The sequence below is a fragment of the Cydia fagiglandana genome, chromosome 5, assembly GCF_963556715.1.
Source record: "Cydia fagiglandana chromosome 5, ilCydFagi1.1, whole genome shotgun sequence".
NCBI classification, from domain to species: domain Eukaryota; kingdom Metazoa; phylum Arthropoda; class Insecta; order Lepidoptera; family Tortricidae; genus Cydia; species Cydia fagiglandana.
The window spans coordinates 9919038-9931730 of NC_085936.1; the positions used below are offsets into that span (position 1 = coordinate 9919038).

The window sequence follows — 12693 nt, forward strand, 5'->3', positions numbered from 1 at the left end:
AAACGTCGGAGGTAAATCTTAAAACTTAAATACGCGATTAAGTCCCGTTGTGCAGTTTGATAATGTTTAATAATCGTGAAAGTTTAAATCAGTGTTATACTTATACACATGGCTATTTCAACACGTTGCATTTAAAAGAAACTGAACAAGTTGTAGCAACATGATTTTCTATGGAACATGGCAATGGTTTGCAATAACAGTACCAATAGTAGTAAGTATTAGTAAATAGTTCTGACTAGCGGTATATCCTGTATCTTATGCTTATATATACAGTAGCTTGCATTATTAAAATTATTCGATGTAAAGTTGAATTACGCTAAATACTATTAAGCTCTGTATGCTATATATACACCGTGTAATTGTTTAACACCACTAATCTCGTTGGTTCAGCAGGCGATCACAATTATAATGATGTATAGTAAGTTTAAGGAAGGCGACACTTTGGACGCGGCAGACCACAGTGGCCAGTGGTCTGGACTTTTCTCTGGTCACAAACTTGGCGATAATTCTGAAACAAAAATACGTAAGTATGTCATATTTTTTACGGATGTTTTTTTCTTTTTTTATCTTTTTAAAGCAGCACTGGAAATTCAACTATCGCACAACCACGGCTTAATGGTAGTAAACTGGGTTTACATACCTAATTCAACAATAGAATTAATAAAGAGTTGGGCATAATTATTGTTACAAGCTCTGAAGCTGGCCTGAATTCGTATACGAGTATTAACGGTTGCGAAAACAAAAACGAATCATTCATAATTACTCGTACCGGACAGCGGTCACTCATTGGGTGACTAACTTCTGCCGAAATTGCTTTAATCTCACAATTTTCCATTACATTGGAGCCTTTAATAATATAAATGGCTTTGTATTCCTGTTACCATCATAATGGATCACGTCATCATCATCATCAGCCTTCGCTCGTCCACTGCTGAACATAGGCCTCTCCTATTGCACGCCATTGAGCACGATTTGCGGCAACTCTGATCCAGCTCCTGCCATCCGCCTTGCGAAGGTCATCGCTCACATCTATTCTGTACGTTTGCCGATGCGCAGCATATGTAGGGTTGCCATAATTAGTCGGAACTGATAAGGGAAGGCTTGTGTTATGGGACCAGTCGACAAAATACGGGACGAAAACGGGACTAGTAAAAATACGGGACGTGATACTTAAATACGGTGACAGTCCCGTATATACGGGACGTATGGCAACCCTAAGCATATGGGAAGTTGCGTCGAGTCTTCACGTCGTCAATCCCAAAATACGGGACGTGATACTTAAATACGGTGACAGTCCCGTATATACGGGACGTATGGCAACCCTAAGCATATGGGAAGTTGCGTCGAGTCTTCACGTCGTCAATCCCAAAATACGGGACGTGATACTTAAATACGGTGACAGTCCCGTATATACGGGACGTATGGCAACCCTAAGCATATGGGAAGTTGCGTCGAGTCTTCACGTCGTCAATCCCACAGAGTCTGAGGGGCTACCGCGAAAACCGAAATTCGCAAATTGCGGGGATCTTTCTCTTCTTTTACTCCAATGAAGGCGTAACTAGAGTGACAGAGAAAAATGCCCGCAATTTGCGAACTTCGATTTTCTTCAATCGGTGCGTCATACCCGTGATGGTTCACGTTCATGGTAACTTACCTAAATTCTGCATTTGATGTTGGCTCAGCACGACTACGTAGTCGTTAGATACATCCTTCGCGTACTCCTCCGAACTCGTGTCTAACTCTATATCTGTATCACATAAATAAACGTATTAACATAGTTTTGCGCGAATTAACTACAAGGATAGGACAAAGTTTTCTGTTGTGTTATTCTTAATCCGTGTTACGTGGACTGCCAAATGGAAAAGTTCTCAGGAGTGAATTACAAGATTACAACAGCTTTCAGTGAGATTATTAGGGTTCCAACCTATGTAATTAAAGTAGGTATATTTACTTAATCGAAATTATACACCGCCGGCCCGAATTGCCGGATATACTTTAATCATAGTGACCATAAATAACAATAAAAAAATGTTTTATGTGGGAAAGTAAAGGCAAAAACCTTAATTTGCAAAACTAATATGTACCGTCTCTAAAAATTTCTAGGAATACCTACTCACGCTAATTAATAGAATGTTAAAAATAATCTACATTGAAGGAAGTATTCAGATTTCAATAATATAATGGTTTTTGGTGCCCACCATGATACAGAATAAGCTTATAAAGTGTATGTGCTTACATGGTTGCGTGGAAGCAGGTTCCGTCACAACTGTGGGCGGCCTGGTGGTGGTCGCCATCGTGGTACTGGTGGTAGTCGTGGCGAGAGCTGCAACAATACACAGCTTGAGTGTTACACTAGAAGGAACTAGAAACAGCAAATACTCGTCATAATTTATAGGTTGTTTAAGGGCCTGTTTTAAAGTCGCAGCGGATTTGATAGCCCACGCAGTGTAAGTGTTATTTATACGTCATAATTTCATAGAAGTTTGACGTTTTTAAAATGACACTTGCACTGCGTGGGCTATCAAAATCGCTGCAGACTTTTTACGGTCTAACTCTAGCCTGTTTACACCTTGATTAGTGTTTAGTTACAAGTGCGAGTTCATACATTTGCTACTAAACGCAAGTAGAAAAGGAGCGCGGATATCATATTTTTTTATTTCAGTGTTTTGTACGTTTCAATAAAATGAAATGTAATCGATACGTTCCCTCAAACATGATACTGCCGATTTTTAGAAGCGATTTTCATTTGTTACAAATTTTCAAGAGCATTTTAGACGTCCGTGATTTTTTTCTATCGAGCGCAAGTCAAAAACTCAGGATTCAAACCGATACAGTCCCTCGAAAAAGGCATCAAGCATGCTAATAAATTTTCAATACAAATAAGTACAAACAAAGTAAACAATGTAGTTTATCCTCAATTCATCATAGTGCCTAATTATTTTCGTAATGTTGTACATAGTAGATACCTCTAATAATCGACTCGCTTGTCGTTGTCATACTATTGAGATTATTGTTTGCTGCATCTAGTACCTATTGACTGCAGAGTGGATCCTAGAAAACTAAAAAAAGAGAAAAAGTATAATGACCGTGTAATGTGAGTTTATGAGATGGTGATGACGAATTAAAAAAAACAGCGAAAGGATTAACCGACACGGTAATAAGCTTGAGTGATATCAAAACAGAACATTGTTATCTTGGCTTAATTATCTACTTTAATACCATTCGCAATGAACGGTGAAATTTGAACGAGAAGACTTTATTACAGTAATTAGGTAAAGGCGACCAGATAATTAGTTTGCCGTAATAGATTGCCGTATTAAGAATGAGTCACGCTACACCGCCTTGATCCTGAGCCGCTTTCGTGTAATTGAACTAGAATAGGTACAAAAGGATCAGCTGTTTGAAAGATGAATGATTGGTAACAAATCGAATTCAAGAAATTAAAACACCCAACTGGGGATACGCTTCGCAAGCAATTTTAATTTTCCGTAGTCGCTCCAACAACTTATCTAACGAATATAAGGACACTTCGGTGCTTGGCCAAGATGCCAATCGTTTGCTCCGTAGCGAACGATAGGGTGATCTCTCACTATCACTGTTCCATGCTAGTGCGATACTCTACTCTACTCTCTGCTCTACTTATAGAGACAGTTGCGTTTCGTTCGCTACGGAGCATAAATGATTGGGATCTAGGCTACGGCTACGCACCCTCATACATCGATATTAGTCAAGAGATATACTTAGGTCGTGCCAAGGAATAAATTATAGTAATAAATAAATATCATTTCTATACCACGGTGTTCCCCTTTCTGGGGTTATCCATCAGTAATTGGATCCTAAAATACAGGTACCACCCCCTTGTATTTTAATTATGGGTTAATCCAGTACTGTACCTATTAACGCTCGAAAAACATAGCCCGCCATTGTTAGTCGTGTAAATTGATAACTTTGTAATTTAATTTAGCTGTCCAGTCTGTAATCCTTTGAACGGGTGGCGTTTAAAGGATTCATAACTATTCAAATATGTTAGTGACACTACACATTCGACGAAACACAACATGTTATTCCTACTTTATTAAACAGTGTAAGAAGAATAAGAATAAGAATAAGAATAAGAAACCATTTATTGCAACACAAAAAGCACACTGGTTACATAATATAATAAGATTTACCAAAGAATTTGTGCGGCAAAAGGAACGGGCTCAGCATACGCCGCGTCAGTCATTTCATTAGAAATACAGATACAGATTACATGTACAGATTTTTCAACGATTCTCATTGCATGTGACACCACTTGGTTGCTAGTTTCGTATTCGTAGCGGTACATTACGGTGTAAATGGAGCAATCAACAGACTTTAAAACAACAAGGTTGACTAATTAATACAATTTATTAAGTGCGCCTGTTTTGTTAATACCAAGCGAGATTAAGGAGGTATATAAGTATCCATTTTCAGAGCGGGTGTTTCTGACCTTACTATTTTAAAAAGGTGTAACGTTTTAGTTTATCTATAACTTCTACAAAATTGTATTCTTTTAAGATAACTCAAACGAAAATGTCGATTGTGTCTGTCAAAAATATTAACATGTGTTCAACTGCTGGGCCAGTCATCTTAAGCCTAAAAAGGGGGTCAACCTCGGAATGAGAGATAATAAGCTGGAAACTCGTATACACCTTCGTTATGACATTTTAAAGGTTCTCTTAAAAGTCGACGCATATATCATGTGCGCGTCACAAGTTAATCAAGGTCAAAGTTCATGAAAATCGGTTTTTTGCGAATATCAAGATTTCTATAACTCCACCGCTGTTTACATGTAGGGAAGAATTGTAGAGCATAAAATTTGTGACACGTTAAGCATCGAACATTTTTTCATGAGATTAGCCGTTTTCAAGATATAGGGCACAGAAAGCGCAGTGATCAGACATAAGTACTATAAGTTGGTTTGATAGTGAATGAGACCTTACATTTTGTGACTATGCGCTGAAACTTGGCACAGTTGATTTTTAGCTGGTCTGAGTAGATTCTGACCGGGAGACATCGAGAGCCACGGCACATTTAGTGGGGGGAGGGGCGTTAAGTTCGACGCTGCCGCGCTTCAATTGAAGCATCATTTCTCTAAAGCTATACATATTAGGACATGTGATATATCATTTCCGGATAAATTATGGATGGGGAATCTATTTTTGGAACTAAAACAGTGTACTTTCTAACAAAGAAAACGAATAAGAATGAACTTAAAACTACTTCATCTCGCTATTTTAACTACAGATAGAGATTTCGGGAGTTAAATAAAAGCATGTGAAAACATTTTCATGTATTATTAGTACTTAAAATCTACCTCTTTCCTGTAGAAATACCTTAAGTTAAAGGCTATAAAGCTTAATTTCCTGATTAAACCTCAATAAAGGGGTACCCTTTTTGTAGTAAACTACGTCATAAAATCATTACATACATACACACAAGCTGTTAGCTATTGTCCACAGGAGGGGCCACTTTTGTTTTAAAATCTATATGTGATCCATAAGTGTCATTTTAACGATTAATAAACTTTATAGAACGTATTATTCACACAGATTACCAGCTCGCCTTGCGTTATAGTGCGTTTCCCGTGCCGCTGCGCCTTCTATGCCGTATATCTTGAAAATGGCTAATGGCATGAAAAAACGTTTTATACCTAACTCGTCGCAAATTGTATGCCCTACAATTCTTACCTACATGTCAATAAAATTGGAGCTATAGGAAACTTGATATCCGCGAATAACCAGTTTTTATGACCTTTGACCTGGAATAACTTCCGACGCGCACACGATATATGCGTCGACTTTTAAGAGAACCTTTAAAATGTCATAACTAAGGTGTATACGAGTTTCCAGCTTATTATCTCTCATTCCGAGGTGAAACCCTTAATTTAACTGGGCCATGCTGCAATAAACATTAATAAGTAGCATTTTACACGCTATCTTATAATATGCATAATATGTACTTAAAACCCTTATCTTGGCATCGTAACACCCGTGATACATGGAACTTAAAAAAATCTAGCAGGTTCACTTTATTACCTAACACAATAACTCTGCCATCAATATGTCGAGCTACCCTCCTTACTTATAGAAAAAAATAATTGACACGAGGGTCATTGTAAATTAATTAGTAATAATCAACATGGCGCCGCGGAAACAATAGATTTCGGTTCGTACTGGAAGTTTTGCATTTATTTCTTATGTTAGTATATCTTTTTCCATAATCTATATTTTGATATCTTTACTGTCTCTTAGTGCATACATATTTACAATGCCTTCGAATTTAAAAACATTTAATACACAGAACCTTACATGAAACTGTTATGTATTATATTTGATACACTGCCAAGAACTCAGAAATGTACATATCGAAAGAATTGTATTACATTTAATACATTGCCAAGTTAGCATCAAAATATTTTTACATGATTTTTTATTTTTTTTATTTTTGTGGGGTTACAAAACATGCTCCAATTATTTAATATTAGTTGTCGTATTATTTAGTTATTAAACTTTGATTTTTTTTAAGTACTAGATGTTATTTAACTATATATTCGTACGCTGTAGCATTATTGCTACGCCGTAGCCCGTAGCACGGAAAAATATGTGTATGGCAAAAAATGGCCCCAAAGTAAAAAAAAAAATATTTTTTTTTACTTTTAATTATTTGTTTACTTTTCATATTTTACTCAACTTTTTGCTGACGATTTTTTTGAAACTTTACGGGATCTAATTTTCCGCCCATGTAATCAGGTTTTCGTAGATATAATTTATTTTTACAGGTTTAATACTCATCTGATGCTTTAGATTGCGTTTAATTAGCAGTAAATGCTTGTTTCTGTTGCATTACATGTTTTATTTTTATTAAAATCTTCATTTTTCTTCTAAAAAGTAGGTAACTATTTTGTCGAGTTGTTGGCACTGTATCAAATATGATACATATGATTTTCCGAAACTGGAAAATCCTGGTTTTTTTTTCTTATTTTTTAATAGTCTAGTATACTCAATAGGTGACAAAAAACTAAAAAAATGTTTATATTTAAGATATTTTGAGCCTTGCCAAGATAAGGGATAACGCAATATTGCGGTCTCAGTGGAGATAGTGTTTCAAATTTCTAGGTATAACTGATATTTGTGCAGGTTTAAATTTAGTTAGAATCCGAAATACGATATCTAATCTACCCATTTGTATATTGCGATTTTGGTGTTCATTTAACATAATAAGGTTGTGAAACTTATTTTACAATAAAATAGAAATACATCAACAGTAAAAACGGATTACTGCGTATGGAAAATTTAATTTTTAACGATTTTGAGTATCATACTTTTTGCTGTCTCGTACACAATTAAAACATTTAAAAACTAGTGGCATTGTGAGCTGTAGTAGTCCTCGCGCTGCAGCTAGAGTCTGTGCCGAAAGAGAAGAGTCGTGAAATGTATAGGATCCAATACATTCTACGACTCTTCTCTTGTCGCACAAACTCCAGGTATAGCGGTTAGTATTGGCATTTTGAAAGTTAACCGACGAAAACGCTCACAAAATTTCATGAGAATCGGCTAAGAATTTAAATGCAATCTAAACAAGCCGAATTCCAAGATGAAACGGAGTTCTTCGCTTTCCCCTCGGTCAATTATAAAAATAATAAATTGAACTACCATTCCCAATATCAACGAATTTTAGTTTAGCTAATGACAGCACAATGCACTCACGTAATTTGCATGTTTGATAACCGTCCATGCAGACATAGCTAAAACTTCGCCTCATTATTTAGGCATCTGATATGTATTCAAATTGATATTTACTCATATTTTAGTCGATGTTCATTGTTCACTGGCTCTGCCATTGTGCTCTTCATCTGAATTAAATTACGAGTACTAAACTAGAATTATATTTGACTCAAAATATTGAGAATACTAAAACTAACATTGGGATTCTAAGAAATAAATTATTTCATAGGTACTTTTTTAAATAGAATTCGAATAAAGTATGTTATCCATCTGTATATACGCAGTTTTCTTTAAAAATTATTCTGCGAGTAAAGGCCACCCCGCACAATGAGACTTCTAGCAGCGAATACAACGCTTTAAAGATAGTGTCATAAAAATATGACGGTGCATAATTTTATAAAGGATTTAAATCCTCTTCAAACGTCAAAGGTTTTCTTGAGTTATTTATTTTAACCAACGATATTATAGGCAGGCAAAAAACACACGAAAATTGTATTCAACCCGTCGGATTGCGTAAGAAAAAAATCGCTTACTGTGATACTTTTCGCGAAAAACTTCACTTACCACGACTAAAAAGTAAAAACTTATTGCACCAAGGTGACGTTTGGATGTCAATGCAGCTGCATTAATGTTGCGGCATTGTAGCCGCTGCTGTGTTTGTCAAATTCCTTGATAAAATGAGTGACGTTCGCCACCAAACTCATTTTATCAAGGTTTGGTGGCGAGCGTCACTCATTTTATCAAGGAAATTGACAGAGATACAGCAGCGGCAACAACGACGCCGCTTGAATTTTAATTTTTAATGAACGTTGTGCGAAACTGTAGGTACTCATCTCTTTACTTACTGTACAGCGTGATGTCGTCCCGCGCCGTACCGAGCACATTCTCCGCGACGCACTGGTACGCGCCAATATCATCCCGCGACACGTCATCGATCTTCAGCACGGCAGTGTGCTTATAACTGTTGGATTTTATGAGCGTCTGGTACTTCGAACCTGAAAAAATAGGTGATTAGGTACTTTTTCTGCAATTTTGCTAGTTATTTAGTGGTTTCAATGCAGTGGAATTCAGTACACTGATAGAATTTTCTGCCAAAAACTCATAAAAAAAATTTACAAGTTTTTTTACTACCTAGGTACAGACCGCATGGAAAACATTTGTAACTATGTACTAGGTAAGTCGTAGTTCAACGATATAGAACATTAATTATTAAAAATCTGCATGGAAAAGTAATTTGCCATCTGCTATGTACACATGTAGGTAATAATAAAACACCTCTGTACCGTTTTGTATCCTGTTAATGTTGATGTGTGTCCAGTAGACACTCGGTGTAGGGTACGCCTCTATTTTGCACTGTAGCAACACGGATTGTCCCAAATAGCCCCCTATCATTTTCTGTGTCACTACTGCAGAGGGTTTGCCTGAGAAGAAATACAACATTAAAAAATTATAAAATCCCGATTTTACTCATTTAAGACAGGAAAGTAAATGTTTAATCCATTTCAGTAAGTCGTTGAAGTATCTAAAAATTCCACACGTTTTCATCTAACTAAAACCGAGTTGGTATACCTAAGTCGCAACAGTTCGCGAGTGAAATAACGAGTTTGTTACTTTTCTTAGAAATGGTGCAACGAGGCACTCTGCACGAGAGTGTTGTTGGACTACCCGATACAAGCGAAAATATTGTAACGACGTATGTAAGTACCTAACAACTTTGTTTGAAAATATACTGTGTTGTGGTGGCATGATCCGGAAAGATAAAAAGTTTTGAAGGTGGTCGTTCGAAATAACTTTTCCCATGGGACCAACATGGAAATCGCGATAAAAAAATGATCCTGCACTAACACGTTCTACTCAGCCGTTTTTGCGTGATTGCAACCATCTAATGAAACGAAAAATATAATGATTAGGTAAGTATTACAAGTTTTTAATTGTTACTTTAATAGGCACAAATCTAATACTGTCGTGTATTGTTTTTAAATCGCAACAGATAACCGGCTGTAACTGACATACTTATAACCTAAGATAGTGGCAGGCAAATTATTAAGACACGTGTAAATCTGTAATTCGAGGTTATCTTATCTTTATTAGCATGTTATGATACTAAGGTTAGTAAATGAGATCAATTTCGCCTTCGGGGAAATCCCAAATGGCATGGTTATGTTCATTGTGTGTTGTGAGACGTCGACTTTTATTTACGTAACAACATTTTTGGGTTCGCAAAAATATTTACTCTATTATTCTGCAGCCAAAGCATTACAATTTCTTTTGTCAAAAAATCTAGATACAAAGTAAGACCAACCTGGGCAAATATATTATGATATTATATAAACATTGTTCTTTGTCAATCGAGTTGATACTAAATAAAATAGACTTTTTTGTAAATCAACTTAACATTTGAGTGAGGTATATGCATGTACATGTACAATGTACATGATTGCAAAACAAGAAAATATACAAGCAGGTATTTAAATAATTAATTCCACCACTTCTCAATAAAATATAGTTTTATTTTTTCCATTCAAAACCACCCATTTCAGATACACTCAAAGAGTTTCCGAACCTCTTCTACAAATAAACCTACGACACTCAAAATGGTTTAACACTTTTCGGAACACGGAGTTTGGCACAATGGAGAGTTTTATTGTCACCGCACTCGCTAAAGTAAAATTTACCTTTACCGGCTATTTTAGAAATTACATTTCTGCTTTGTTAAGTGAAATATGCTTCTTTAAATGTATTATTTATCTTAATTATACATTTTAGTAACTAATAGTCCTAAATACCTATTACACTGCATCTGTCTGTAATAAAATTGTAAGTTTAATTGTTACCTACGCATTAACTACATATAGGTAAGGAACAATCATCACACTGCAAAATGTAATCAATTGGGTAGATATATTAAAATGGTTATTTTCTTTGTCAATATGCGGATTGATTATATGATTAATATATACTTCCCGCCATTTATATTAAAATTGCATAGTATTAAATTAACAGTCTCTACTGAAATCTCATTACCAGAAACGAATGTGCAGCAAAGGAACTAATGAGCAGAGACAATTTATCGTAATTTCCAGTGAAATTTTATCAGTCTCAATGCTATCCTCATTATATATTATAATATTAATGTTAACTGCTTTTCACGATTAAACGACTGAATTGGATGAAATTTGGTATCGAAATAGTTTTAGTTCCAGGGATGGTCATAGTCACATAATAGTTTTTATCAATTGTCTTCATCAATCCAAACAGAAGAAGTCAAGAGTAGAAGCTAGTGTAAACATAATTATTTACGGTCATTTTTCATTACCCGAATATAAAAAAATAATTGTTGCAGTGTTTTCTTTATGCATACCTATGTATTCTGAATATCAGAGTAAAAGTAAAATCCGTGGCGTAATGCGACGCGTGTATGAGGTAACACGCGGCTACATACCACAACCTATAAAGGTTGAACTTTGGCATAGCTTTGCCGTTAAATTTTCTCGTCAACTATAAACTAAGAGTACATATACGTACACAACACACGTAGGGGTATCCGCTTGCTGACAGAAGGCGGCACTCCGTTACTCGCGATGCAGAGTAAGGCGCCGCTCATGGCTCTCTCGACGGCCGTGAGGTTCAACCAGACGCCACTCCATTTGCTCACTGAAACATTCCGACTTAGACAGTGCTAGAATTTATGCACCTTATCTACGCTACGGTATAGGAATACCTATTGCCCATACAACCATTTCCAGTCGCCGTTACGACGCGGTGTAGACACATCTTGTGTCGACACCGTCTGTTTCGGTCACTATTCCAGTCGCAGAGTCGTCGCCGTGTCGACACAGTTACCAGAAATGGGGAAGGGTCGACACATGACACAAAGTGACATAAAGTGTGGTCGCCGTGTGCACACATTGTTACGAGTTTGCGACTACTTTATGCCAAAATCATTCGTTCATTCGTTCATTTTGTTCCTGTCAAATGGAAACTGTCAGATGCAAAAATAGTTAAATAAAAATAAGTGACATTAATACGCCATCTCTAAAACGGATTACAAGACGTAATTATATATTGTTTGCATTTATATTACAATAGGACTTAAATTATTATGGGGAATTAAACTGCTCGAGTGATTTGATAAACTAAGTGTAATATAATCAACACGCCACCACATTGTTTTAGTTTAGCCGGAAATGAAATTGTTTACTTCTCAGTGCCTGTGTTCATAACTATATTATTTGATGCATTTTTAGTACTTCGATGCGTATACTATACTTAAATAACAGAAATAACGCTTTACATACTACGAAAGTTGTTGATTATGATGTATAAATATGGTTTAAGGCTGAGAAATATTGCAGTCGCAAAGTAGTCGCAAATGTTTCGACTTTGTGTAGACACATGACACGCGCTGTCAAAAGTAGATAATAACAAAGTTACTGGATTTGCAAAATGGCTCCTTGTGTTCATTTGTTTTAAGATATTCTCAAAGTGTAAAAATGCCGTGGTCAGAGATGGGACTTAATAGATTAACTGTTTATTCGACTAATTAATGGAATAAAAAAGTTAATCCTCAAATTTTAATCGCGATTAGTTTAGTCGACCTAAAATAGATTGAAATTGAATTAATCGAATAAATTATCGATTAAATCTCGGTTGGAAGTTGACAAGGGGCCATTTTTGTACGTAAAATTAATAGAAATGTCTTGCCTGCAGATGGTAGCCAAACACTTTGTCATAAAAGTCGAGATGGGTGTCGATTTATAGGTTTTAGGGAGTGCCGATTTCGAAAGTGATGAACATTTTGGAATCGAAAATGGCGGCCATGCACTGTGTCATAAAAGTCGTCATGGATGTCGTTTTATACGTTTTAGTGGTCCCCAATTTTGAAAATGATGACCATTTTGGAATTCAAAATGGCGGCCATGCACTATGCCATAAAAGTCGTCAT

At 36.0% G+C, this 12693-nt stretch overlaps 1 protein-coding gene across 1 annotated transcript in view; it reads right to left on the bottom strand.

Annotated features, from left to right (window-relative positions):
* Positions 1–243: 243 nt before the first annotated feature.
* LOC134664437 (protein amalgam-like) overlaps positions 244–12693 on the bottom strand; it is a 36123-nt gene continuing 23673 nt past the window's right edge. Inside the window, exons 4-9 of the mRNA XM_063521088.1 lie at positions 11274–11402; positions 9032–9169; positions 8594–8743; positions 2237–2323; positions 1655–1747; positions 244–508 (exon numbers count right to left, since the gene is read on the bottom strand). Coding sequence (XP_063377158.1) covers positions 489–508; positions 1655–1747; positions 2237–2323; positions 8594–8743; positions 9032–9169; positions 11274–11402 — 617 coding nt within the window. The 3' untranslated portion in view covers positions 244–488. The remainder of the gene's footprint in view (positions 509–1654; positions 1748–2236; positions 2324–8593; positions 8744–9031; positions 9170–11273; positions 11403–12693) is intronic.